The sequence below is a fragment of the Globicephala melas genome, chromosome 19 (assembly GCF_963455315.2).
Source record: "Globicephala melas chromosome 19, mGloMel1.2, whole genome shotgun sequence".
NCBI lineage: Eukaryota > Metazoa > Chordata > Mammalia > Artiodactyla > Delphinidae > Globicephala > Globicephala melas.
In genome coordinates, this window is record NC_083332.1 from 26,331,164 (window position 1) to 26,357,230 (window position 26,067).

The 26,067-nt window shown below is 39.9% G+C and overlaps 1 protein-coding gene across 1 annotated transcript; it reads right to left on the reverse strand.

The window, feature by feature from the left end:
* Window positions 1-11,851: 11,851 nt before the first annotated feature.
* Window positions 11,852-25,810, reverse strand: DNAJA2 (DnaJ heat shock protein family (Hsp40) member A2). Its single transcript, XM_030833062.3, has 9 exons — window positions 25,607-25,810; window positions 23,914-23,973; window positions 23,393-23,616; window positions 20,872-20,952; window positions 20,500-20,633; window positions 18,521-18,717; window positions 14,501-14,645; window positions 14,254-14,381; window positions 11,852-13,684 (listed from the first exon to the last, which is right to left on the reverse strand). Exons 1-9 carry the CDS (start codon window positions 25,682-25,684, stop codon window positions 13,493-13,495), a joined length of 1,239 nt encoding a protein of 412 aa, XP_030688922.1. The 5' UTR covers window positions 25,685-25,810; the 3' UTR covers window positions 11,852-13,492.
* Between the last annotated feature and the right edge of the window lie 257 nt (window positions 25,811-26,067).

Here is a 26,067-nt window from a genome sequence, read left to right on the forward strand (position 1 = left end):
TCCCAGCTACATCTTCGCCGTTCCTGTGGCTTGGTTATCTGATTTATTGGATCCTAAGTGCCAATAAATTCTCCTTTTGGCCATGTTAGCCAGAGTTAAGTTCCTGTTGCTGCAGACAAAGCGTATGTTAGTATATGCATAAGGAAAATTGAGGGGAAAAAAAGTTTTATATATATATATATATGTATGTATGTATATATCTGGTCTATAGATGCTCAAACTGCTCAGCTTGATTTTTAATAAAGGGAACTGGGAGGAGGAAATAGTGTGACCACAGCTATCCACAGCTGTTGCTGGGTTTATCAGGGCAGTAAGTGAGGCTGGGGCTAGTTTCGTTTAAAGGTAGAAATGTGGATTTTGAGCGGGGAGTGGGGGTCTCCTGGGTAACCTTGAGATAGCTCTGTTCCTGATTAGTATTTGATTATGGAAATCAGTCTCTCTCACTTGCTCTGTCTCTGTCTCTTTCACTCTCTGTGTCTCTGTCTGTCTCTTAAAGACAAAGGATTTTCCCTCATAATGTTGTTCTGCCTTAAAATACTTAAGCTGACAAATCCTTAAGAAGAATTCTTAAAAAACATTAAGCAGCTAAAAAGTTGCAAGCCCTTACTTGTCTTTAGAGCTTTGCTGGATTCATCAGATTTAGTATTTAATCGCTTAATGTAATCTGTGTTCCTGGGGAAAAAAATGTGTAAATCAAAGGATTTTTTTTTTTTTTTTTTTTTTTCAGTACGCGGGCCTCTCACTGTTGTGGCCTCTCCCGCTGCGGAGCACAGGCTCTGGACGTGCAGGCTCAGCGGCCAAGGCTCACGGGCCCAGCCGCTCCACGGCATGTGGGATCTTCCCAGACCGGGGCACGAACCCGTGTCTCTTGCATCGGCAGGCGGACTCTCAACCACAGCGCCACCAGGGAAGCCCCTATCAAAGGATTTTAAATTTCTGTTTGAATTTTATTTATTTTATTTTTTATACAGCAAGTTCTTATTAGTTATCTATTTTATACATTTTAGAGTTATATATGTCAATCCCAATCTCCCAATTCATCCCACCACTGCCCCTGCCCCCCTCACTTTCCCTCCATTGGTGTTCATACATTTGTTCTCTACATCTGTGTCTCAACTTCTGCCCTGCAAACCAGTTCATCTGTACCATTTTTCTAGGTTCCACATACATGCGTTAATATATGATATTTGTTTTTCTCTTTCTGATTTACTTCACTCTGTATGACAGTCCCTAGATCCATCCACGTCTCAACAAATGACCCAATTTCATTGGCTTTTTATGGCTGAGTAATATTCCATTGTATATATGTGTCACAACTTCTTTATCCGTTTGTCTGTTGATGTGCATTTAGGTTGCTTCCATGACCTGGCTATTGTAAATAGTGCTGCAATGAACATTGGGGTGCATGCGTCTTTTTGAATTATGGTTTTCTCTGGGTATATGCCCAGTAGTGGGATTGCTGGATCATATGGTAATTCTATTTTTGGTTTTTTAAGGAACCTCCATACTGTTCTCCATAGTGGCTGTAGCAATTTACATTCCCACCAACAGTGCAAGAGGCTTCCCTTTTCTCCACACCCTCTCCAGCATTTGTTGTTTGTAGATTTCCTGATGCTGCCCATTCTAACTGGTGTGAGGTTGTTTTTGTAGGTCCTTTTCTTCTCTTGTGTTTCCCACTTAGAGAAGTTCCTTTAGCATTTGTTGTAGAGCTCGTTTGGTGATGCTGATTTCTCTTAGATTTGCTTGTCTGTAAAGTTTTGATTTGTCTGTCGAATCTGAATGAGATCCTTGCTTGGTATAGTAATCTTGGTTGCAGTTTCTTCCATTTCATCAGTTTAAATATATTGTGCCACTCCCTTCTGACTTGATTTCTGCTGAGAAATCAGCTGTTAACCTTATGGGAGTTCCGTTGTATGTTATTTGTCATTTTTCCCTTGTTGCTTTTAATAATTTTTCTTTGCTTTTAATTTTTGTCAGTTTGATTACTATGTATCTTGGCATGTTTCTCCTTGGGTTTATCCTACCTGGGACTCTCTGTGCTTCCTGGACTTGGGTGGCTCTTTCCTTTCCCATGTTAGGGAAGTTTTCGACTATAATCTCTTCAAATATGTTCTCGGGTCCTTTCTCCCTCTCTTCTCCTTCTGGGACCCCTATAATGTGAATGTTGGTGCATTTAATGTTGTCCTAGAGGTCTCTTAGGGTGTTTTCCTTTCTTTTCATTCTTTTTTCTTTATTCTGTTCCATGGCAGTGAATTCCACCATTCTGTCTTCCAGGTTATTCTTCTGTCTCAGTTATTCTGCTATGGATTCCTTCTAGTGTAGTTTTCATTTCAGTTATTGTACTGTTCATCTCTGTTTGTTTGTTCTTTAATTCTTCTAGGCATTTTTTATTTAATTCTTCTAGGTCTTTGTTAAACATTTCTTGCATCTTCTCGATCTTTGCCTCCATTCTTTTTCTGAGGTCTTGGATCATCTTCACTCTCACTATTGTGAATTCTTTTTCTGGAAGGTTGCCTATCTCTACTTCATTGAATTGTTTTTCTAGGGTTTTATCTTGTTCCTTCATCTGGTTCATTCCTCTGCCTTTTCATTTTGTCTGTCTTTCAATGAATGTGGTTTTCACTCCACAGGCTGCAGGATTGTAGTTCTTCTTGCTTCTGCTCAAAGGATTTTTAATTGTTTAAACTGTGGCTTTTTAATAATAGTTGTTATGTTTATTTGTAAAAAAAATTAGCAAACACAGATAAGAAAAAATAAGAGAAAATCACTCATGGAAATGCAAATATAATCTGGGTAGTGCAGAAACTGAAGGGTTTATTGTTAATATGTTAGGTGTGATAATGGCATTGTAAACACATAAGAAATGTCCTTTTCAAAGATGCATGTTGAATTATATAGGGATAACATTCAATGATGTCTGATATTTGCTTTAAAATACTTCAGGAGAGAGAGGTCTGTTTTTAAAAATAGGTATGAAATGTTACTGTTCAAAAAAGTAGTGTAAGTTTTAAGATTAAACGGATTTCTTTATTGGAAAAAAAATAGGTGAAGCAAGTGTGGCCAAATATTGATGATAATTAATGAATAGGGGCAATAGATTATAGAGGTTCATTTTATTATTTGACTTTTGTGTATATTTTCATAATAAAAAGCATTTTTAAACACCTGTAACCTTCAAATGCAGAGAAAAATCATTATTTTCAACTTCACGTACATCCTATCAGAACAGTTATGCAGGCATATATTTTAAAAACAGCAACATATTGAATGCATTTTCTAGTATATAATTGACATCATGCCATAAAACATCCTTTACAACATTGTTTTTTAACAACTACATACTATGCATTGAATGGATGTAACAAAGTTTAATGGGAGGATGTTCAGGTAATTTTCAATTCCTTACAATCATAATCTTTCAATAAACATTCTTGTATTGCATCTTGTTGCACAGTCATAATTTTCCCAAGATAAAGGACTAGAAAGGGAATTCCCAGATGAAAAAATGTTTAAGCACCAGGGGGAGCTGGTCACCTATCCGATACCCAGAGGCTCTGTGTGTGTGTGTGTGTGTGTGTGTGTGTGTGTGTTTAAAAGCAAACCCTCGCCCTTGAACTTAGTAGCTGAGCCCATCTCTTGTATCATATTTCAGCTTTGTGAGATGAAAGTGCAAAACACCTGGGCACACAGCCCCTAAAGAATGCCTGATACTCAGGAACACTTAACAGAGCCCCCAGTCTTTGAAACACTCTTACCAAGACAGAAAACAATGGATTAAATAGACATTATGGACATGTGTCAATGTAGAGATTCTGTGCAGTGGCAGGCAGGATGGGTTCTGGGTGAGTGGGTGGATGTGCACACCAGACTCTAGTCAGGTGTGAACATCCACTGGGCAGGTTTTAGCCTACAGGTGATTCTCTCTGCTACATTCTCATTTTGTAGGCCGTCTTGTAGTTATTTAGACCCTCTGACTGGCTTTGAGAGCCAGATCAGACTCTTTCACCAGGTTGCAGGGAAGGAAACCAAGATATTTAACAACTGACTTGCCTCAGAGGTTGTCAAGATACTAATTCAGGTGCTGTCCCCCAGGCTCTATTCCCTGGTAGATACACATCTCTTTGTCAGAAAGGGTCCTCTAGGGATGACCTCTGAACATTCCAGCTGGTCAAAGATGACAAAGGACAGAGCACAACAGCCAGGAGTGGAGGTAACACACCAACTCCCGGCCTCTCCCTGCCCACCCCCTGACAAATGTGGACAATTGATGTTTCTCAAACACACAAAATGCTCTCACCTTCCAGTCCCGAACACTTCTATATGAAAATGCTGGCACTGCCACTGCCCAGGTCATGTCATTTAGGTGAGAATGGCCCCACCTCAGGCTCACAGTTGGACACGGGACCCAGCCTGGTGCCCCTGACCCCAGTGATTGGTTCAAGGATGGCACATGACCAACACCAGGCCAATGGGCGCCCCACACAGGATTTGTGCTAGGAGGGTGGAAAAAGAGGTGCTGCTTCTACAGGCTTGCTGACTTGGTTGTCTAGCACTGTATTAAAGAGCCTGGGCCTTGGAGTTTGGACTTGAATTGGACTCCTCCCTTCATCACTTTTTGGCCACGTGACCTTTCTGAAATTTCTTCATATCTCTGAGATTTGGCTTCCTTACCTATAAACTGGAGCGACAGTAATTTCTACCTTACAGCGTTGTTGTGTGATGTAACATATGTAAAACACTAAGCCCTGAGCCTGGCACATGTCAGTCATTCCATGCTGTTGGATGGCTGTTATGACACTGTCCGCACCCTGAGATATAGAAGAAGACAGCAAGCTTCCATCCTGCTAAGCCTCTTAGTCCACAACACTATTGCCCTCTCATCAAAGATATATACATCTGGGTTTCCCTGGTGGCGCAGTGGTTGAGAGTCCGCCTGCCAATGCAGGGGACACGGGTTCGTGCCCCAGTCCGGGAAGATCCCACATGTCGCGGAGCGGCTGGGCCTGTGAGCCATGGCCGCTGGGCCTGCGCGTCCGGAGCCTGTGCTCCGCAACGGGAGAGGCCACAACAGTGAGAGGCCCGCGTATGGCAAAAAAAAAATGTAGTCAATAGTCCTCTGTGAGTAAATACAAAGGACAAGGAAACTCTGGACAAACTCTTTGAAGTCAAAGCCGTCCTAAAAATGAGTCAGAGGGTTTCTAAAGGACTGATGGCCAGTGGAGCACTGCTTCTTCATCCTTGGTCTTTGAACTTTCCCACCTCTGAAGGATCAGCTATGGCAAGAGCCTAGCCAGTAGCTGAATCTCTCTTTTTTGTTGTTGTTTTGTTTTGATAGCAAGAAATGAAGTATTCAAAGCATAAATTTCTATAGTGGGGCCATTATTGTGGATGTCTCTAGACTGTTGGGATACACAGGGAATATCCAACACTGCCTGTCTTTCCTAGGATGATCATTCTGCGTACCTAGCTACTAACTGATGTCTAGGATCAAACAAGAGAGGATTTAGAACCAAAGGAGCTTTAAATAAGACACTCCTGGATCAACGGGATGAAAGGAGAATGGGCTAGGGTATCACCATGTTGTCCTGTCATGCCACTGCCATCCATATTGATAGGTTTCTTTGGAGAGCCTGGTCATCAAGAGCACTGAGAACAAAGGATCAGCTATGCCTTCAAGGAAGTGGCTCAACCCTCCTGGTGAGCTCTGTAGAATCCACCTTTTAGATGCCTGAGCCAGGTCAGAACCTCAGAGACTTGAGTCCAGCTGAAACCAATTGCCCATATGGGAAGATCAAGTCACTTCCTTCATTCAATAAATATTTATTTAGGTTCTACTATGTGCCAGTGTTCTTTGCATTAGAAGCTTAACTTTGTAATCTGTGCATTGTGCACAAATGCAGAAACATATTTATGAAGATATTATGCATATCATTGTAATAAGAAATAATTGGAAACGATCCCAATATCTATCAATAGAAGAATGAATAATGGTTAGAATGAATAATGGTTCATTCAAACAATAGAACTTTGAGATCACTAAAAAGAAGACATAGATGTTTATGTATTAGTATGCAAATATGGCAAAGGAATAATAAGACCAAAGAAAAGTTATAAAGTAAGTTGTATCCCATTTTTACACACACAAGAAATTGATAAAAGTGGTTGCCTGTGAGAGGAGGACTAAAGATGGGAGATTTGGTTCTATATGCATTAAAAAAAATCTTGAAGAATAAAGACAAATCTATTTGTATTGATAGTCTCATGAGCATGGGATTTGATGGGGGCAGTGGATTGCTCATATTTCCAAGCACATAGTTCTTTAATATTTGGTTGTTGTTTTTTTCCGGTACGCGGGCCTCTCACTGCCGTGGCCTCTTCCGTTGCGGAGCACAGGCTCCGGACGCGCAGGCCCAGCGGCCACGGCTCACGGGCCCAGCCGCTCTGCGGCATGCGGGATCCTCCCGGACCGAGGCTCGAACCCGCGTCCCCTGCATCGGCAGGCGGACTCTCAACCACTGCGCCACCAGGGAAGCCCAATGTTTGATTTTTTAATGGCTATGTACTGCATTCTTAACAGAAAAAATAATTTGTGGCTCACAAGAGGGGATTAGCTGTTAACACATAGACTATTAAAAGTACACCAACTGATTGAAAGTTCTCAACCTATCCCTGCTAAAGAGATTTCTCAGGCCCTTTTCTTCCTATAGCTGAGAAGTCAGGTCTTCTAGCATCTTTAGCTTGACTCATTTGGCCCACTTTGACTAGAGACTTAACTGAAATTTCAGAAATTAAAAACAAGAATCACACTAACAATATTCTCTAGAAGTCTGTGCCAGATTACGTGGGCTTCAGAATTTTATCAAATCCCTTGCAACTGGAGCTGACTTAATCACAAGACTTTGGGAGTCTTTATTATTATTATTATTATTTTGGCTGAGCCACTTGGCTTGCGAGATGTTAGTTCCCTGACAAGGGATCCAACCAGGGCCCTGGCAACGAAAGCACCGAGTCCTAACCACTGGACTGCCAGGGAATTCCCTGGAGTCTTTATTATTAGATTACGTGCATCCCTTTGTAATCAAACTCCAGCTATTTATATTAATATAAAATGTGTTTACTTAATGAAATACTATAAAAACTTCCAAGCTAGTAAGCCAGAAAAGGAAGACTAGGTTTATGGATCTAACTTACTAAGTGTGGCATAAGTAAATAGGTTAGCAAGGAAAAGCAAGAAAATGAGTGGGTGTAGCAGCCACTGTGGAAAACAGTATGAAGAGCTCTCAAAAAAATAAAACTATAACTACCATACGTACGATCCAGCAATTCATTTTCCCAAACAAAACGAAAACACTAATTTGAAAAGATGTATGCACGTCTGTGTTCATTGTAACATTATTTAAAATAGCTAAGATATGGAAGCAACCCAAGTGCCCATCAATAGATGAATGGATAAAAATATATATATATATATATATATATATAGTGGAATATTAGCCACAAGAAAGAATAAAATCTTGCCATTTGTGACAACATGGGTGGACCTGGAGGATATTATGCTAAGTGAAATAAGTCAGACAAAGACAAATAGTGTATGATTCCACTTACCTGTGGAATCTAAAAAACAAAACAAATGAACAAACATAACTAAAGAGATACAGAGTCATAGATATAGAGAACATACAGGTGGTTGCCAAGGGACGAGGAATGGGGGGATGAGAGAAATACATGAGAGAGATTAAGAGGTAATGAACTTTAAGTTACAAAATAAATGAGTACAGGTATGAAATGTACAGTGTGGGGAATACAATCAATAATACTATAATATCTTTGTATAATGACACATGACAACTAGATTTATCAAAGGATCATTTTGAAATGTATGGAAATATCAAATCACTATGTTGTGTACCAGGAATTAACATAAAGTTGTAGGTCAATTATAACTCAAAAACTCATACCAAAGAGATCAGATTTGTGGTTACCAGAGGCAGAGGTGTGTGTGTGGGGGATTGGATGAAGACAGTCAAAAGGCACACACTTCCAGTTATAAGTACTAGGGATGTAATGTACAACGTAATAAATGTCATTAACACTGCTATATATTATATAAAAGTTTAGGCAGCAAATCCTGAGTTCCCGTTACACACAAAAAGTATATTTTTCTATTTCTTTACTGTTATCTATATGAGATGATGGATGTTCACTAAACTTATTGACAATCATTTCATGATTATGAAAGTCAAATCATTATGCTGTCACACCTTAAACTTATACAGTGCTGTATGTCAATTGTATTTCAATAAAACGGAAAGAAATATATTTCTTTATAATATAATCAGTACTTGGGGCAAAATACCCAAGACTTAATTGATGTAACTGTTGAACAGTAACTTCATGTAGGCTTCCCAAGTAAATTATTAATAACCAAGCAAGGTCTACAATGTCCTATGTACTCCCAGAGCCAGATGACTGCTGTATGTAAAAAACCAGCTACTATACCTCAATGAACACTGAAGGTCATTTCCGGTGTTATACCCTTTGGTTAAAAATTTTATATAAGTAATAAAAAAAATAAATTGGACTTAATGAAAATTTTAAAAACTTTGTGCTTCAAAGGACACTATCAAGAAAGTGAAGACAACCCATGGAATGGGAAAAAATATTTGCAAATCTAATATCTGATAAGGTGGGACTTCCCTGGTAGTCCAGTGGTTAAGAATCCCCCTTCCAATGCAGGAGACGTGGGTCCGATCCCTGGTCAGGGAACTAAGATCCCACATGCTGAGGGGCAACTAAGCCTGAGCACCGCAACTACTGAGCCTACGTGCCGCAACTCAGACCCGACACAGCCAAAAATAAACAAATAAATCTGATAAGGGATAAACTGTGGTATAGCCATACAATGGAATCTTTTTCAGCAATAATAAGAAATGAGCTATCAAGCCACAAAAAGACAAGAACGCATCTTTTTTTTTTAAGATTTTTTTTTTTATTTGGACCATTTTTTTTAACGTCTTTATTGAATTTTTGTTACAATATTGCTTCTGTTTTATGTTTTGGCTTTTTGGCCATGAGGCATGTGGAATCCTAGCTCCCCAACCAGGGATTGAACCCACACTCCCTGCATTGGAAGGTGAAGTCTTAACCACTGGGCCACCAGGGGAAGTCCCCAAGACATGAACACATCTTAAGTGCATATTGCTAAGTGAAAGACTGAAAAGGCTACATACTATATTACTCTATAAGAAATTTTGGAAAAGGCAAAACAGTAAGTACTTGCCACAGAATCAGAAGTGGGAGAGGAGTTGAATAGGTCAAGTTCAGGGGATTTTTTTATTGTGTCTGACATACTAGTGAATACATGACACTACGCATTTGTCAAGACATTGTGAACTTCACAACACAAAGAGTGACCCTCAATGTACGCAGATTTTATTTATTTTTGGCCACTCTGCACAGCTTGTGGGATTTTACTTCCCCAACCAGGGATTGAACCTGTGCCCTCAGCAGTGAAAGCGTGGAGTCCTAACCACTGGACCACCAGGGAATTCCCTGTACGCAGATTTCAAAAAATCATTTAGGAGGTGTTGGTGGGGTGGTTCCTAGGATAGAATGTAGAATGCAATCACACAATTTAACTATATTACAAACGTATGAAACAATCTCATGGAAGGGGGTGGGGGGAAAGGCTCCTTTCCTAAGTAACTTTGGAAATGGAGTCTGTGAAATTAAAGATAAAAGGAACTATGCTTAGCACTGTACTCTAGTTGATTAGGTTTTTTTTTTTCCCATGTGGGTATGGGTTAACAATTCTGATACTACCATACGTGTATACTGGAATTGAACAACTAAGCAAAAAGTTGGCAGATGGTGGGAGCAAAGTTTCCCATGTTTCTCCCAAAGTACACAATGATTCACTCATGCAAGTAAGACTATTAGAAATAACTTTTACACGTGCCTTGACAGAGTTTATAATATGCAGCCGTTTCACTGAAATATAACACTGTGACACTGTGATAGAATAAGAAAAATAATTTGGTTTTCATCCCTGGTTCCTGGCAGAGAGCTCCCCAAACCCATGGAACTTCCTGATAGGGGTTAGTGATGTGTCTTTAAATTTATAACAAGCCACTTTCAGCTATTCCTGAGTTTATATTAATGAGGGGGGCTGCTTACCAGAGTGAACCAACCATATGGTAAGAAGGTTGGAACTTTCGGTCCCACCCCTAGACCACTGGGAAGGGGAGACCCCTAGACCCTATTCCATTTGGCTGTTCCTGAGTTGTATCTCTTATAATAACCTGGTAATCAATCTAGTAAGAAAAGTGTTCCTGAGTTCTATGAGCCATTCTAGCAAATTACTGAAACCGAGGAGGGGGTTGTGGGTACCCTGCATTTATAACCAGTTGGTCAAAAGTACAGGTGACAATCTGGGACTTGTGATTGGTGTCTGAAGACCAGGCAGTCTTATGGGACTGAGCCCTTAACCTGTGGGGTCTAACTCCAGGTAGTATCAAGTGTTATGAGTGGAGAAAACAGGTTTTTCTTTTAAACATCATACTGATACATTCCTGCAACTAGTACTATCAGAATCAACTTTTACATGTTAATACTAATATTACATTGTTCATTCTACAAAATACCTGACTACTATTGCTCAAAATTGTCTAGGTCACCAATCAAAACCAAATAAAATCAGAACTGTTACAGCCAAGAGGAACCTATGCAGATATGACTAAGTGTAAGATGGTGTCCTAGAACAGAAAAAGGTTATAAAGTAAGAAAATCTATTGAATAAAGTATGGGAAAAGGATCTGAAATAGACATTTCTCCAGAAACACACAGATGGCCAGTAAGTACATGAAAAGATGCTTAACATCATTAGTTGTAGGAAATGCAAATCAAAATCACTTCATACCCACTAGGATAGCTATACTAAAAGACAGCAAGTGTTGGCAGTTACATGGAAAAACTGAAACCCTCATATATTGTGGTATTGTAAAATGGTGCAGCCTTTTTGGAAGTTTGGCAGTTCTTCAAAAGATTAAACAGTTACCATGTGACCCAGCAATTCCACTCCTAGGTTTATCGAAAAGAATTTTAAACATGTCCACACACAAATTTGTACATGAATGTTCACAGCAGCATTATTCCAAATGGAAAAAACTCAAATGTCCACCAACTGATGGATGAGTAAACAAACATGGTATTTCTATACAATGGAGTATTATTTTGCCATAAAAATGAAATACCAATACATGCTATGACAGGAATGAACCTTGAAAACATACTAAATGAACACGTCACAAACAGCTACATACTGTCATGATTCCATTTTATAGAAAATATCTGAAATAGGCAAATACTTAGAAACTAGAGATTGCAAGTAAATACTAACGGATTTTTCTTTTCTGGCGTGATGAAAATATTCTGGAATCAGTGGTGATGGTTGCAAAACACTGTGAATACACTAAAAACCACTGAATTGCACACTTTTTTTTTTTTTTGGCTGCGCAGCTTGCAGAATCTTAGTTCCCAGACCACAGATAGAACCCAGGGCCCCAGCAGTGGAAGCAAAGTTCTAACCACTGGACTACCAGGGAATTCCCTGCACACATTCCTTAAAAAGTAGATTTAATGATATATGAATTATATTTCAATAAAGCTGTTATAAAAGGTTCTTTGTACTGATGATATATGCTTATTCTTTAGACAGATGCTCTACAACGTAGAGCCAGTAGACTCAGTGAAATAACAGACCTTAACAAGGTTTTATTCCCCTTCCATATGGTTCTCTACTGTAGTCCAAAAACCTGGGTAGAACTGAAAGAAAGACTACACTGAACAGCTCTAATGTTTTATAAACCTTTATTGGAAAGGCTACAAACTTTGTATTGCCACTGCATTTCTTACTTAAAGTTGTTGTGGGGAAGTAACCTTGGATACAAAACTACTATGCTGTTGCATCTTGCCCAGGCTGGTTGTAAAATAGTTTTTGTACAATGGAGGTAGAGTGGATAGGGCAATAATTTAAACCTCAAGGCCTTGATTAATGCCAGGACACCTTTTTTTTTTTCATTCAGGTTCTAGCAGACCTAGAAATAAACTACAAGTACTACAATTAGGCTCAGGGATGGCATAATACATTGAAAATTTTTAGTTTTCGGCTTTCTCCCATTTGTCCTTTTACAAATGTAAAATCTATAAATGATGTCTCTTTTCCCTAAAATTAAAGTGTGTTCTAAAAATACCTACTCTGGGAATGAAAAGAAGGTAGAAGATGAAAGAAGAGCAATACAACATCCTTTTCATAGTAGTTTTACCTGATTTTTCTCATACCAGCCTAAGAGTCTTACTTTTCTATAAAACAATAGTAATCAATGCTTCCCCCCAATCTCAAATATTCAACTTAATGGACACAAGAGAATCTTTAACTTAACATTTAATGAAAACAGAGCATTTTAACAGGTTCTATGCAGACATGGTTCTAATATTGATTTACTGTTACCTTATTTTTTTAAAAAGGGGGTGAGGTGAGGAAATACAGGCCAGGTTAACCTGGCCCCAGTGCTCAGGATCATAACTTAGAAGTTACATAACTCAGATATCCTTGACTCTACAAAGCATTAATTGAAGCCAATAAAGCCTGTTTCTACCAACATATCAAACTCTCTTTTATCTTTTGAAACTATAAAATGGGCATGTGCCTGAGGCATAAGCTTCAGGCCAATGGGTTTTTAAGGGCTGTTTAAGAACCAGAACTAAGGGTACATTCTCCAGTTTAAGGATAGATTTTACAGTTCAAAATACTTCTTCCTTCTAAAAATGTGAGACAAAGAGTAATTTACACCAACTGCTTTTTATTATTGAGTTTCAGAAACCTTTCACAAGATGGTAAAAAAAAAAAAAAAGAAAGAAAGAAAAAAAAAGGAAAAAAAAAGGGCCGGGGGAGAAACCCCAAACTTTACAACCACAGCTCAGCTAATGTTATTTTTTCCATTGTTCCCAGTCAGCTCCAAACCCATTGTGTGCAAAGCCCATTTTTCCATGCATCTAAATGATAGATACAGGCTATGAAATTCTTTATTCTATTTGTAGCAGCTTATGCAGGTGCAGCCAAACACAAAGCTTCAGGACAAATTGTACACAAACTTTACAATGTGGGATTTGAATTTAAAATATGAAACATAAAATCTACACAAAACTGATAAAAATCAAGCACAGATACCAGGACTGAAACTTATAACCCACATGTGAAAGGGAGTCTTGTTTCCTTTCAAGTGCTTTATTCTGCTACAGAACAGTCGAAATGAAGATGTAAAGCTTTGTGGTTAGTTTAAATTATACACTCTGTAGATACTATACCAATTTTAAAAGTTACACATAGACCAACAGATGTCCATCAGTTCATCTGGGTTGACCAGCTGGATCGCTGAAAACAAACCAGGCAAGTGTGGAAAGAAAATCCACCTGTGCAATTTGTTTGCAGAGTTTACTGATGGGCACATTGCACTCCTGGTCCATGATGGCTACTGCTTTCTTCATCAGAGCTATCATTATAGGCTTCACGCCTCTGACCACCTCCTGAGCCCCGAGTGCTATCAAACTCTTGAAGCTCTACCTCCTCTGTGTCTCCAATAATGTTCGGAACTTCTGGTCTAGATGGCAGAAGATCTTCTAATTCCTTCATTAAAATAAAGAAAAATAAGGTTAGCTGGAAGATTATCTTCATCCACTATCAAGTTCCCTTTTGATACAATCCAAGGTATATGTTTGACAGTTAGTCTTTGCACTTTAAGCCAGAGATCACAAATGGATGATCCACAGACCAAATCTGTAGACATCTTTTGGACAACCCATCTATTGCTTAGAAAACAAAAACCAGAATTAGTTGCTAACATTTAAACACTGGAAAATTTCACACTAGACATGCCTTCCTGCATGAACAACCAGTAGACGCTAAGCTGGGGGGTTGACCTCTTCAGGTGAGATATCTGTTCTCCAGGGAGCCCCAATCCTCCCACCACCACCTCACACGCAGTCTGCTTTACTCCTTCACTATTCCCTACTCGGCCCCATAAACTTTTACATCAGGTATCCTCACTTTAAAAACAACCAGGACAGCCCATCAATCACTCAAATTAATAAACTGTGTAATCTAATCTTAGCACCCAAAACAAAGGGAAGGTGACACAGAAATACAACTATTATTAAACTTAACTCATCTGTTGCCTAAATTTAGAGAACACTTACAGAAAGCTTGTCTGGGTTGATCCAGTTGTTTTCAGGAAACTGCACATCAAATTTTATGTAAAGATCACCTTTTTCAAAGGGATTACGATACTGTGGCATTCCTTCACCTCGAACTACACGGACACATCCTATTATTTGAGTAAATAAAGGGGAAAATATTAAGAATTTTACCCAAGAAGGTGCACAACAATATTTTGAGTCACCTACTGTAGAAAGAATCTTGGATCAGGCAAAAATCAAGATTTACCTGGCTCAATTACTTTGCCAGGGGGGTATTTCACCACAATCTGACGTCCATCAAGGTGCTTAAATGTGAACTGAAATCCACATAGAGCTTCAACAAGTCCTATCTTATATGTCATGTGCAAATCATTTCCGTCTCTCTGGAACACCTACAAATAAAGCACACCAGAAACATCTTTTTAAAAAATTATGGAGGCATACTGTTGTTCTGTGCTCCTTGAATCAATTTCAAAACCTTAGTTCTACCATTTACTGCAAAAGCCAAACTGCCACCATCCCTAGGTTTCCTAAATTTATATAAGGAAACCTAGCTATTCTCAAGTAATATGCTAAAAGCTTCTATCACGAAAGAATTGGAATTGGGAAAACAATGACTCATAAGGTACAACTGAAACTTCAAAAACAGAACCAGGTATATTTTACAATTATGGACCATTTCGAAACACTGCCTGTGAGTGAAAAGGTGTACAAGGCCCAGTGGGATTCTGGAGAACAGGTTCACTTGGAGTTTCCTCCAGATGTGATTCTAACAGGGAAAGGTGAAAGCCCAAGTTCAACTAAAAAAGCTCAACCAGTAATGCTCAGCCAGTAAAGGGGCTCAAACCCCATGCTTCATACAAATACAAACAAATTTTACCTCACCTAAAATTCAAAACTTGCTTAGGTGAATGTAAAACAAATGCTAAAGTTGGCTTATTATTACACCATAAGCCTATGGACTAGGTAATGCAAAGGTTATTCAATAAACATTAAAAAATGAGCGTTCAATGTGTAGGGAAAAATACATCCAATTTCACACATGCCCAACTTAAAACGTTTGCTTATTAGAATTCACAAATATCTATAGTTAACTTTTGAAATTTAAGCTGAAATAAAATTAACTGCAGTGAAAGGTCACCTAATTTTTTTTCAATACAATAGTTATCTCTTCTAAAGAATAATCCTGGCTGGTTCAGTCAGAGAAGAGAGGAAATCTGAAAGATATCCTCTTTTCCTAAATTATCCTCCTAAATTTACCTATGAAGAAAAGTTAATCTCAAACCATTATCTTGACCAGTGGTCCTGGACCAGCAGCCTCAGCAGCACCAGTAAACTGGTTAGGAATGCACATTCTTGGGCCTCATCCCATAACCACTGCATCAGAATCTATAAAGGTGAGGACCTGCAATCTGTAGTTTTAATAAACCCTCCAGGGGATTCTAATGTATGCTAAAGTTTGAGAACCACTGAATGTATATTTCCTATGAGAGTTTACTCAGCTGTTTCTCACAATGGGTGGAAAAATTAACTTCAATACGGTTTCTTTCATGCAGCACTTTTCAGTGCTTTTGCAAGTTCATAAAATGAAAGTGTTTCTGAACATATCATTACATTACTGTTCCAAAAACTATCTTTAACCAAATATCCTTTGGTTAAAGCTATATTAGCAGTAGGGAGTGGACTTCCCTGGTGGTCCAGTGGTTAATACTCCGCATTCCCAATGCAGGGGACACAGGTTCCATCCCTGGTTGGGGAAGTTCCACATGCTGCACAGTGAGACCAAATAAATAAATTAAAAAAAAAAAAAAGAAGTAGGAAGCATGAAGGGATACTATGTTCTTGTATAGGAGAGCTCAACTTAAAGTAATTCCAATAAAAAATGGTATTAGGGTTTTTTTGGGGGTGGGGCAGGGGACCAGCAGGAAGGGTGGTTATATTAGACAATTTGATGCTAAAATTCAAACAGAGAATAAACAGGCAAGAATGGCCAGGATATTTTGAAAAAACAGACTAATGAGGAGAAATTACCAAGAACCAGACAGTAAAACACATAAAAGCTGTAATAATTTCTGAAAAATAAAGAGTATAGAAGAGAGACTAACATCACCAGATCTTACCCACCACTGTGGTTCTTTGCTGTACAAATGCACCATGATAGCAAGATTACCAAAATACACACACACCAGTACTGAAAGATGATACACATGCATACACAGCACTCTCAAAATTGAATTGTTTTTTGATCAGAAGATTTACACTCTGTTTCAGCTACAGTACCCACCCTGATCTCACGGCCTCACAATTCCTTCAGCACAAGTGTTGAGAGCTTTTTTAAAAAAGAAAGCCCCAAACAAAATACGAGTATGTTCATGAACTAGTCAAACTAATCAATTTTTCTTAAGAAGGTTAAGAATATTCTCAGTGGTATAAACAAAACAAGATACCTAAATCTCATTTTGGGCTCAAATTTACTTTACCGGTCACAATAAAACCAAGAAGGAACAATCTTTGACCTCTTACTAGATGAACTTCCATTCTAACCTTTATCATCTTCTACTTTCTACTTTAGACAACCAGTAACATCTGCTGTCTGTTGGAAATTCCATGCAATTCCACTGCTGCCAATAATTTTGGAGGTGATTTACTTCCAAATGCCTCCTCCTCACAGCCTCAAGAAAGAAGAGCAGCTTATTCATTATCTCATTTGATTCTACACCATCTTTCTGAGGGATGACTTTTTTTTTTTAGTATGCAAAGCCAAGCCCAGGGAAGCTAAAGCTAATAAATGGGAGCCAGAACTTAAGTCCCTTGTCTCCAAGGTCAGTGATTTCTATTTTTTAAAATCCCAAATTCTTACAGAATATTTTAATCCATAACACTCTAAGGCAGAATTCTAGAAATTACTCCTTAAAAAAAACAACCACAAAAGCAATCTAGGGACCCTTGCCACTGGTAAGTTTGGCAATATTCACAAAAGGCCAAGATATATAGCAATTTACAGCTTTGCTGAGGCAATAAATTCGACTAGTATACCTTGAGAAAGGCTTGTCTAGGAGAGCAAGCCACAATCTAATGAGGGAATGAATCAAATCAAATTCCCAGAATCTGCATCTCAATATGGCTTTAATCTCTATTGGATTCTTGAAGTGATTTTTAAAATTTACTTCATTTGTAGAAATCACCATCAAATGGGAGAAAATTCTGGTGTGAACTAAAAAAGGCGGCTGACTTGTAATCTAAATGCTTCCAAAGGAACTCAAAATGGCAGTGCGATCAAGTACAAAGCCAGAATCCTGTCAAATGCTTCTATATCCAAGAATTTAGGGGACTTCCCTGGTGGCCCAGTGGTTAAGACTTCATCTTCCAATGCAGGGGTTGCGGGTTCAATCCCTGGTCGGGGAGCTAAGATCCCATATGCCTCGTGGCCAAAGAAACCAAAACATAAAACAGAAGCAATATTGTAACAAATTCAACAAAGACTTTAAAAATGGTCCAAATCAAAAAACAAACAAAAAACTTAAAATATACTCCATCGCACATTTAAAAAATACAGATACAATGGTATAATCAAAATAATATATACCAGGCCACATCATCAGCCCAGTACATTTTGCCATGTACATTAATGGATACAATACACAGTCAATGAGCAATTTAAAAATAGGGTGTTCCCTGGCAGTCCAGTGGTTAGGACTCGGTGCTTTCACTGCCGTGGGCCCAGGTTCAATCCCTGGCTGGGGAACTAAGATCCCACAAGCTGCGCAGCACAGCCAAAAAAAAAAAAAAAAGAAATTTAAAAATAAAATGTTTTTAAAACCGCAGAACCTTTTCTTTCAAGAAAGCTCACATAGATACCCAATATGTAAAACAAGTCAACAGAGCAGTACTGAGGACTGAAGCCCTCACCAACCATCCAAGGAGTTTCACAGTGAAACCTAGGCTGCCTAGATTATCTGGTCCAATGCCCTTATTTTCATAAATAAGGAAACCGAGGTACAGACACAACAGGATTACTTAAGGTTATACTGCCAGTCAATGGCAGAGCTGGGACCCAGACCAACTCCTTCTACAGTGCTTCTGACAGCACCTGTCTTGTTGGTCTACTAAAGAAGTCAGTTCTTATGAACTCAGCCTAAGGACTTAACAACTTCATCTATGTTCAGTGTTGCTTCAGGAAACTCAAACTGATCTAACCTATATCTTGCATACAAGACCCATTTCTGGTCTTCTGAGGCAAAAATAAAACAAACAAAAAGGAAATTACCTCATGTTCTTTTTCTTGTAGCAAAAGAACAATGTCTCCTGGTTCCACTCCTGGGGCCTGGTCTGCTTCCCCAGTAAATGTAATTCTCTGTCCATGTTTCATGCCTTTGTCTACGTGGACTTCAAGAATCTTGACTTCTTTAATCACCTTCTTCCCTTCACATTTTTTACAGCGGTCCTTTTCATTAATTACCTCCCCTGGAAAAAGAGGTCATTCAAACTTCCAGCAAGGGTACTCTACCGCACTCTTAAGTAAGATAGGTCTTGATAATGCCTTTATTCACTAAATAAATTTCCTGAATGTCTTTAAACTGCTACCTGAACTTTTGATTGAAATATCATTCTTAATAACAAAACTCACATCTTACTGCAGGTTACCTAAAGGACCCAGCTACCTAGTCTCCTCTATTCCAGAGTATAAAGTATCTTAAACAATATTTTCTTAACTCGTGACTCTACTTCCTAAGTTAAAACAAAGCCTAATGATCAAGCAAACAAAATGGGTGGTCGGATGCTGGAACTTCTACAACTGCTTTTTCATTTTTTTGTCTTAGTTTCATTTAAATTTAACAATGGAGAGAGACAACCCAAATAAAGATTTAAACATCCTTTATAACTCTAACAGTTTTTTTCTTCTATGTATTCTTCTGAAATATTTGATCAGTGCTATAATAAAATAAAACCAAAGCTGTACATATAGTATACTGTGAAAAAAAAATACCATCAATTTCTGATGGCTGATTAGTGGCACACTTTAATGCTCAGATGACATGTATAAGTGACTTCAGGAACACTGCTTCTGCAAAGTATGTTCTGCAAAGCACCAGTTCCTTAAAATGGTAATGGCACATGGGAAAAGATTTCAGTCAATTCTGATTTCTTGAGAGTGGGAATTGTTAGCAACTTTAATAAGGTAAAATGCCCTGAGACGCTCCAGAAGGGGAATATGATATGCAGCTTCTCCAAATTATCTTGTCTCTGCCAGAAGCAATTTGGAAAAGGATGTTCTAGAACTGCCCAATGTGGTAGCCACTAGCCAATGTGGCTATTTAATTTAAAAATAATTAAAATTAAAAGTTCAGGGCTTCCCTGGTGGCGCAGTGGTTTAGAGTCCGCCTGCCGATGCAGGGGACACGGGTTCGTGCCCTGGTCCGGGAAGATCCCACATGCCGTGGAGCGGCTGGGCCCATGAGCCATGGCTGCTGAGCCTGCGCGTCTGGAGCCTGTGCTCCGCAACGGGAGAGGCCACAACAGTGAGAGGCCCACGTACCGCAAAAAAAAAAAAAGGTTCAGTTCCTCAGTCATACACAGGTGGCTAGTGGCTACTATACTAGACATTACATACACAGAACTTTCCCATCATCACAGAAAAATTCTTTTGGATAGCACTGCTCTAGAACAAGGGCTGGCAAACTAAGGCTCACAGGCCAAAATGGGCATGCCCTTGTTTCTATAAGTAATGTTTATCTAGAAGACAGTCATGCCCACTTGTTTACATATTGTCTGTGGCTATAAAAGTGCTAAAAGGGCAGAAGTGAATAGCAGTTTCAGAAAACATTCGCCCACAAAGCCTAAAATATTTACTTCTGTAAAAAGAGCTTCAATTGCAATAATCTATCCTCAAAAGCTAACTAAAGCTTACAGTAAAATTCTCCACTTATCAGAATGAGAACTAAACAATTTGCTCTCTTTTACCAAATATAACTTTTTAAAATATAAAGGGACAAAAAACTTTGCCCCATCTTTTTGGAATGAAAAAAGACTAACATTTCACTCAACATAATATAAGTTTACTGTTTATCTGTGTTCACTGGGCCTATACATAAGGAAATATTATTTTTACATTTCTCTTTCAGAACCCTCTGTATCTTTAATAAGATGAATACAAACACACGTTGAAAAAGAAAAACTGTAAGCCTCTCCAACTTCTGCATTCCCAATCCATCCAACATAAAAGCAGAGAAACACTGGCATGCATACCTTCTCCATTACAGTCAGAACACACAGACTGCATCTGTTGTACCATTCCTGGAGCCAGCTGTCTGATCATGATGCGTACACCTCGACCCCGACAAGCACTACACTTCTGAACAGCTCCAGACTTTCCACCTTGGCTAAAGCAAGCAAAAGTATAAATTAGAATATGCCCCCTAGGCCATGACAAATAGGAATTGTGCTTTTCACCTTCATCTTCAACGCCCAATGACTGGTATTTAAAGACTTTCAGAGGTATCAAAGTGTTCTGGGTTGGGTAGTCAGTTTGAAATCATGAACAATTTTTATCTGATATGGACTCAATGTGCCACTGAAAGAATGGATGAAATTCATTTCATAACCAGAAAACACACTTACCCACTGCATGCGCTACAGAGTACATTCTTGCTAAGTTGTAGTTTGGTTGTCTTGCCATTATACAGATCTTCTAAAGATACTCTGGGGAGAAAAGAATTAGGTTCAAATTTTGCCAAGTTCTCTTAAATTCAAGATATAAACGATAGCTGATATAGCAAATTCCACTATAATCTTTTAAACAAAGAATTCAAGAACATCTTACATAAATCAACTGAGTGAGATTTTATTTTGTAGCTCAAATTGTTTATGGCTATAAACAATATATGTATTGCTCAAAGCCAGAACTTAAAGGATCAGGCCAATAATTTACTGTGCTGCATTTCCTGATAACTGCACAAACTCAAAACATCACACCTTCTTCTGGCCTCAAGAAGACCTCCACCTAATCCAACCCCCTGAATGAGGTAAAATTATTATCCTCATGTTACAGGACAAAACTGAGGCACAGAGAAGTAACTTGCCCAAGATCACATAGGCAGTCTGGCTCCAGAGTCCAGGCTCTACTATAAGGCTCTGTCCCCTTCAAGGACAATTCAGAAACGCTACAAAGTTACATTACAATTTACAGGAGGCAATTAGATTGCATATGTCTTAAAAAAAAAAAAAAATTGGCCTTATCTAGAGTGTGAAAGATGAGAAGAATAGGTTTCCAAGAGAGAGCCTACAGCAAGTTTTAGATGTCTGAAAAACGCAGTGAATTATAACCAAAACTTGAGCAACTTTTGCAAAAATTTCAAAGGGGTCTATGACCCCAAAATGGCCAAGTTAAAAAGCCTATTAAAAATCCCAACTGATAAAACCCAACTCGTCTTTATTCATACAGCATATCTGAACTGCAGGACCATTCATTTCCAAATCTATATACATCAAAAGTCTCAAAAATATTATTTACAATTTGCAAGCAATGCATTTAATTTGGTTTTACCTTTCTCATGGTGTTTTTAAATCTCCTTTAATGGTAAAAGTTTACTTTAAAATAGAGGAACAGGGCTTCCCTGGTGGCGCAGTGGTTGGGAGTCCGCCTGCCGATGCAGGGGACACGGGTTCGTGCCCCGGTCGGGGAAGATCCCATGTGCCGCGGAGCAGCTGGGCCCGTGAGCCATGGCCACTAAGCCTGCGCGTCCGGAGCCTGTGCTCCGCAGCGGGGGAGGCCACAGCAGTGAGAGGCCCGCGTACCGCGCAAAAAAAAAAAAATAGAGGATCAAAAGAAGTTAAATGTGCTTTGCAAAGCATCTATACTATTTTGTGGCATTCAAACTTTCTCAAAATTGTTATCTTTTATACATTCTAGACAGTATAATAAAACATTTATGGTCAAAACACTACCAGCACTTCCAAACAATGGCATATCTAGACCTTAGACCAAAGCACTTGGTTCCATCAGGCTTTAACCTCCTCCTAAGAACCTTTAACCAACGACTTACATGATAGGTAGGTCTTCTTCCCCTAACATATTAAACTACAATTAGTAAGCAACACTGCTGTGTAAGAGGCCAGAAAAATCTTCACTTCAACAAACATGGCAAAAGAAGGAAAAATGTGGGTAATGGTCTAGTGAAGCTGGCACTCTCCACCAGTGGGGCTAAACTGGCACAATCCTCTACAAGGCAATTTAGTTATATTTATCAGCCTCAAAACACTGATGCCTGCCCAGGAATCTCTGCCAAGGAGAGACAAAGCTGTATATAAAGATACTCATAGCAGCGCTATTTATGATAGGAAAAAACTGGTAACATCCTACAGAAAAGGGAATGATTAAATAAATGATGGAATGGAATATTATAAAGCCATCCAAAATGAAATGTTGTAATAACAGGAAAATTTTAACAAATTACACTTTACTTCCTCTTACCTACTCAAATGTATAAACTAGATACTATGAAATATTTCAAATAAACACTTGAACTTCAGTCTCTGGCATTTACTAGTATAACCATTACTGGTCCATGAAAAGTTAACGGGACAAAAGATCTCACAAATTTTGCAAAGTAAAATAGTTATTTTCATATTGGGTTCACAGTTTAAGATCAAGGTCAGGTACCATTCATATGTTGGCAGGTTAATGTCAGGCTTGAGGCCAGCAAGCTCAGTGGAAATCAATTTAGGACAGTTCAGACTGAGGAACAAGTAATGAGTTACTGTAACATGTTAACAAACTAGCCAGATGGTCACTCAATTTGTAAGTTTTTAAATAAAAAGTAACTCAGGAGGTCTAAATACTTCAAAGAAAAGAATCTTCATAATTGAAAATTTAAAAACAAGCAGCCTCAGAAGCATATACCAAATCAATCTTCCTACTCTGTAAAAACACCAACCATCCTTTAAGATCTGTTAGCAAAATACCAACATTCAGGTTATTAAATTCAACTTAGTCACCCAATGAGGACAGCATGGTAAATGGAAGATTTTTTTTTTTTTCTGATGGACAGAGTATTTTTTGATGCCTCTTCTCTTTTACTGAGTACTTCTACTTGAAAAAAAGTATTTAGCATTTTTTTTAAAAAAGAAAAAAGATATTCACTTGAGTGGATGCATCATGTCCTCTCCTCTTCTTCTGCCATTTCGACTTCTGCTCTGATTGCCCATGAAGCCGAATAATCCCCCACCAAAAATGTGAGAGAAAATATCATCCATGCCACCACCTCCGCCGCTACCTTCCCGAAGACCTTGTTCTCCATATCTGTCATATAGTTCGCGCTTCTCAGGATTTGATAGTACTTCATATGCAAAACTTATTTCTTTGAACTATAAAGAAAAAGTAAAACAATTGGATTTACAAATAAAAAGCTACAGGAATCTAGAATTCATTTAATTCTAAAAGAAAAGTTACAAGTTACCTTTGGTTTGATTCTGGTCCTATTTACCACCTACCACTGCCCCGAATGTTAGTATTCCCATTGTAAAACCAAAATACTCTTAACATAAAACTTTGGCACTATGGGAATAAATGGACTTTTCTTACAACATTCCCTTTTTTTCCCAAGAAGGGCGATTTAAGTTTAAAACAGAAATCTCAGGGGAAAAAAGTCTCAAATAACTTACTTTGTCACCAGCATTTGGATTCTTATCGGGATGGTATTCCTTGGCTAACTTTCTGTATGCCTTCAATAAAAGATTTTTAAAAAAAAGGTTATATATAAAGACCAGTTTAAAGATTTGTGAGTACTAACGTAACATCCAATTTTCTGAGAAGCAATGTTCTAAAATCATAACCTCCCAAAATATCCTTTATTCATTAGCATTGTTGGGCATATTCCATCTTAATATTGTTTTCTCACTAATAACAAAGCAGACAGTAGTTATACTTGAAAACAAGTTATACTAAAGCCAGATACAAACAATGAAACAAAGCCACAGAGAAAAACAAAATACTGAAAAATCCCCTATTTTCACTATTGTCAAATGTCTTTGATGGCCCGTAAGCAGACCAAGACGACTCCAATTAACTCTAAAGAGAAATGACTGTTAAGCTCTACAGCCTGCAAAAACACTATTATTAAAATTAAGCTAAGCGAAGAGATATGGGAACATATGTATAATTGATTCACTCTGTTATAAAGCAGAAAGTAACACACCATTGTAAAGCAATTATACTCCAATAAAGATGTTAAAAAAAAATTAAGCTAAGGTAAGAATCTGGCTCACGATTGCTCCTCTAATTGTAGCATCAGGAAAAAGCCAAGACAAGCTCCTAGGTCATGGTTTATTTTCATACGGTGGATTGATTGGGGTCTTAACTGGAGTGACCTCGGTCTTAGTGAAGCTGCATACATTTGGGTGGCTGAGATATAAAGCACTTAAGCGTTCATTCACAGACACCTGAATTATGTAACACAGAATAGCATTTCCGGTAAGGTAACAGGAAGTGCTTTTACTCTCAATTGCACCCGTCCCACTGCCTAAGGAGCATTCTCATTTTTCTAAGCTTACAAATTCGGATACTCTAAGCCCCGTGAAGATGCTGTGTGGCTTAATCAAATGCCTCAAATGCTTTGAAATCCTGAGATAAAAGATTCGCAGCAATGCAAACAGCGATAATGAGGCCTTCTATTTATTTTTAGTCAGTGTACGCTCAGGTGTTTGGCTGGGACCCACAGCTTTTTCCTGAAACGAGCACATAACATTTGGGTTACCTGCCCACAGAACAATGCACCCAGACACAGACCCACGCCACCTCCGGGTCAATGGGCGAGGGAGAAAAGCGGGGAGAAGCTCCGCGGCCGCGGCTCCCAGGAAACATCCCTAAGTTCCCACAGGCACCCGGCGGGGGCGGCCTCGACCCTCCGCCAGGCCCCAGACCAACCCCGACGCGGCTCGGGTGCCGACGTCCGCGGCGCGGTCAACTCCTCTCCCAGGGCCGGGATGCGCTGGGCGTCTCGGTCCAACCTGTTTTTCCAGGGTGGTGACCTCGGCCGGGGAGGGCCGGGCACGCAGCTGCCTCCCGAGAGCGCCAGGCCTCCGGCGCCCGCCGGGGGAGGGAGGAAGGAAGCGTTTTCGTCGTGTTTGCTCAGGGGTGGGTTTTATTTGCTGCATCTGTAGGCGGGCGGGCGGGGCCGGCGGCCCAAGGTCAGCCGAGGCTGGAGTGCGCGGCCCGCGGCGGGCCGGTCTCGCCGCCGGCCCCCAGCCTGGGCCCGCCGCCGCCGGCTAGCGGGCCGCCCCACAGCGCGGCCTGGCAGTCCCAGCCGCTCAGGCCTGCGCCCCTCACACCCTGCCCGGGCGGCCCGCTCCCCAATACCTTCTTCAGCTCGTTCTCGCTGGCGCCGGGCGGAACGCCCAGGATGTCGTACAGCTTCGTGTCGGCCACGTTCGCCATGGCGGCCGGCCTGGCAGCGCTCAGGGAGGAAGGCGGCGGAGCAGGCGGAGCGGAGCCGGGCCCACGGCAGCGGCGGCGGCGGCGGCGGCAGCGGCAGCGCAGGCCGAGCGAGACAGCGAGGGGGAGGCGGGGGCAGGGCCGACCTTTGAACCGACGCACGGCGCGCCGTGACGTTGCTTCTTGGAGCCCGCCTCGAGCACTCGGCCGAGGTGGTGGCGGCGTCTCGGGCGCTGAGGAAGTGGGTGAGGTGGTCTACTGCCTTGAGGCTCTGGGCCGCTGGGCGAAGTCCAGCGTAGAAACCGGGATAACTAAGTCTGCACGCTACCCTCCGTGACACCAGCTCTCTCCAGAGGCGTTTAGGGGGGTGCTGAAAGGATGAAGAG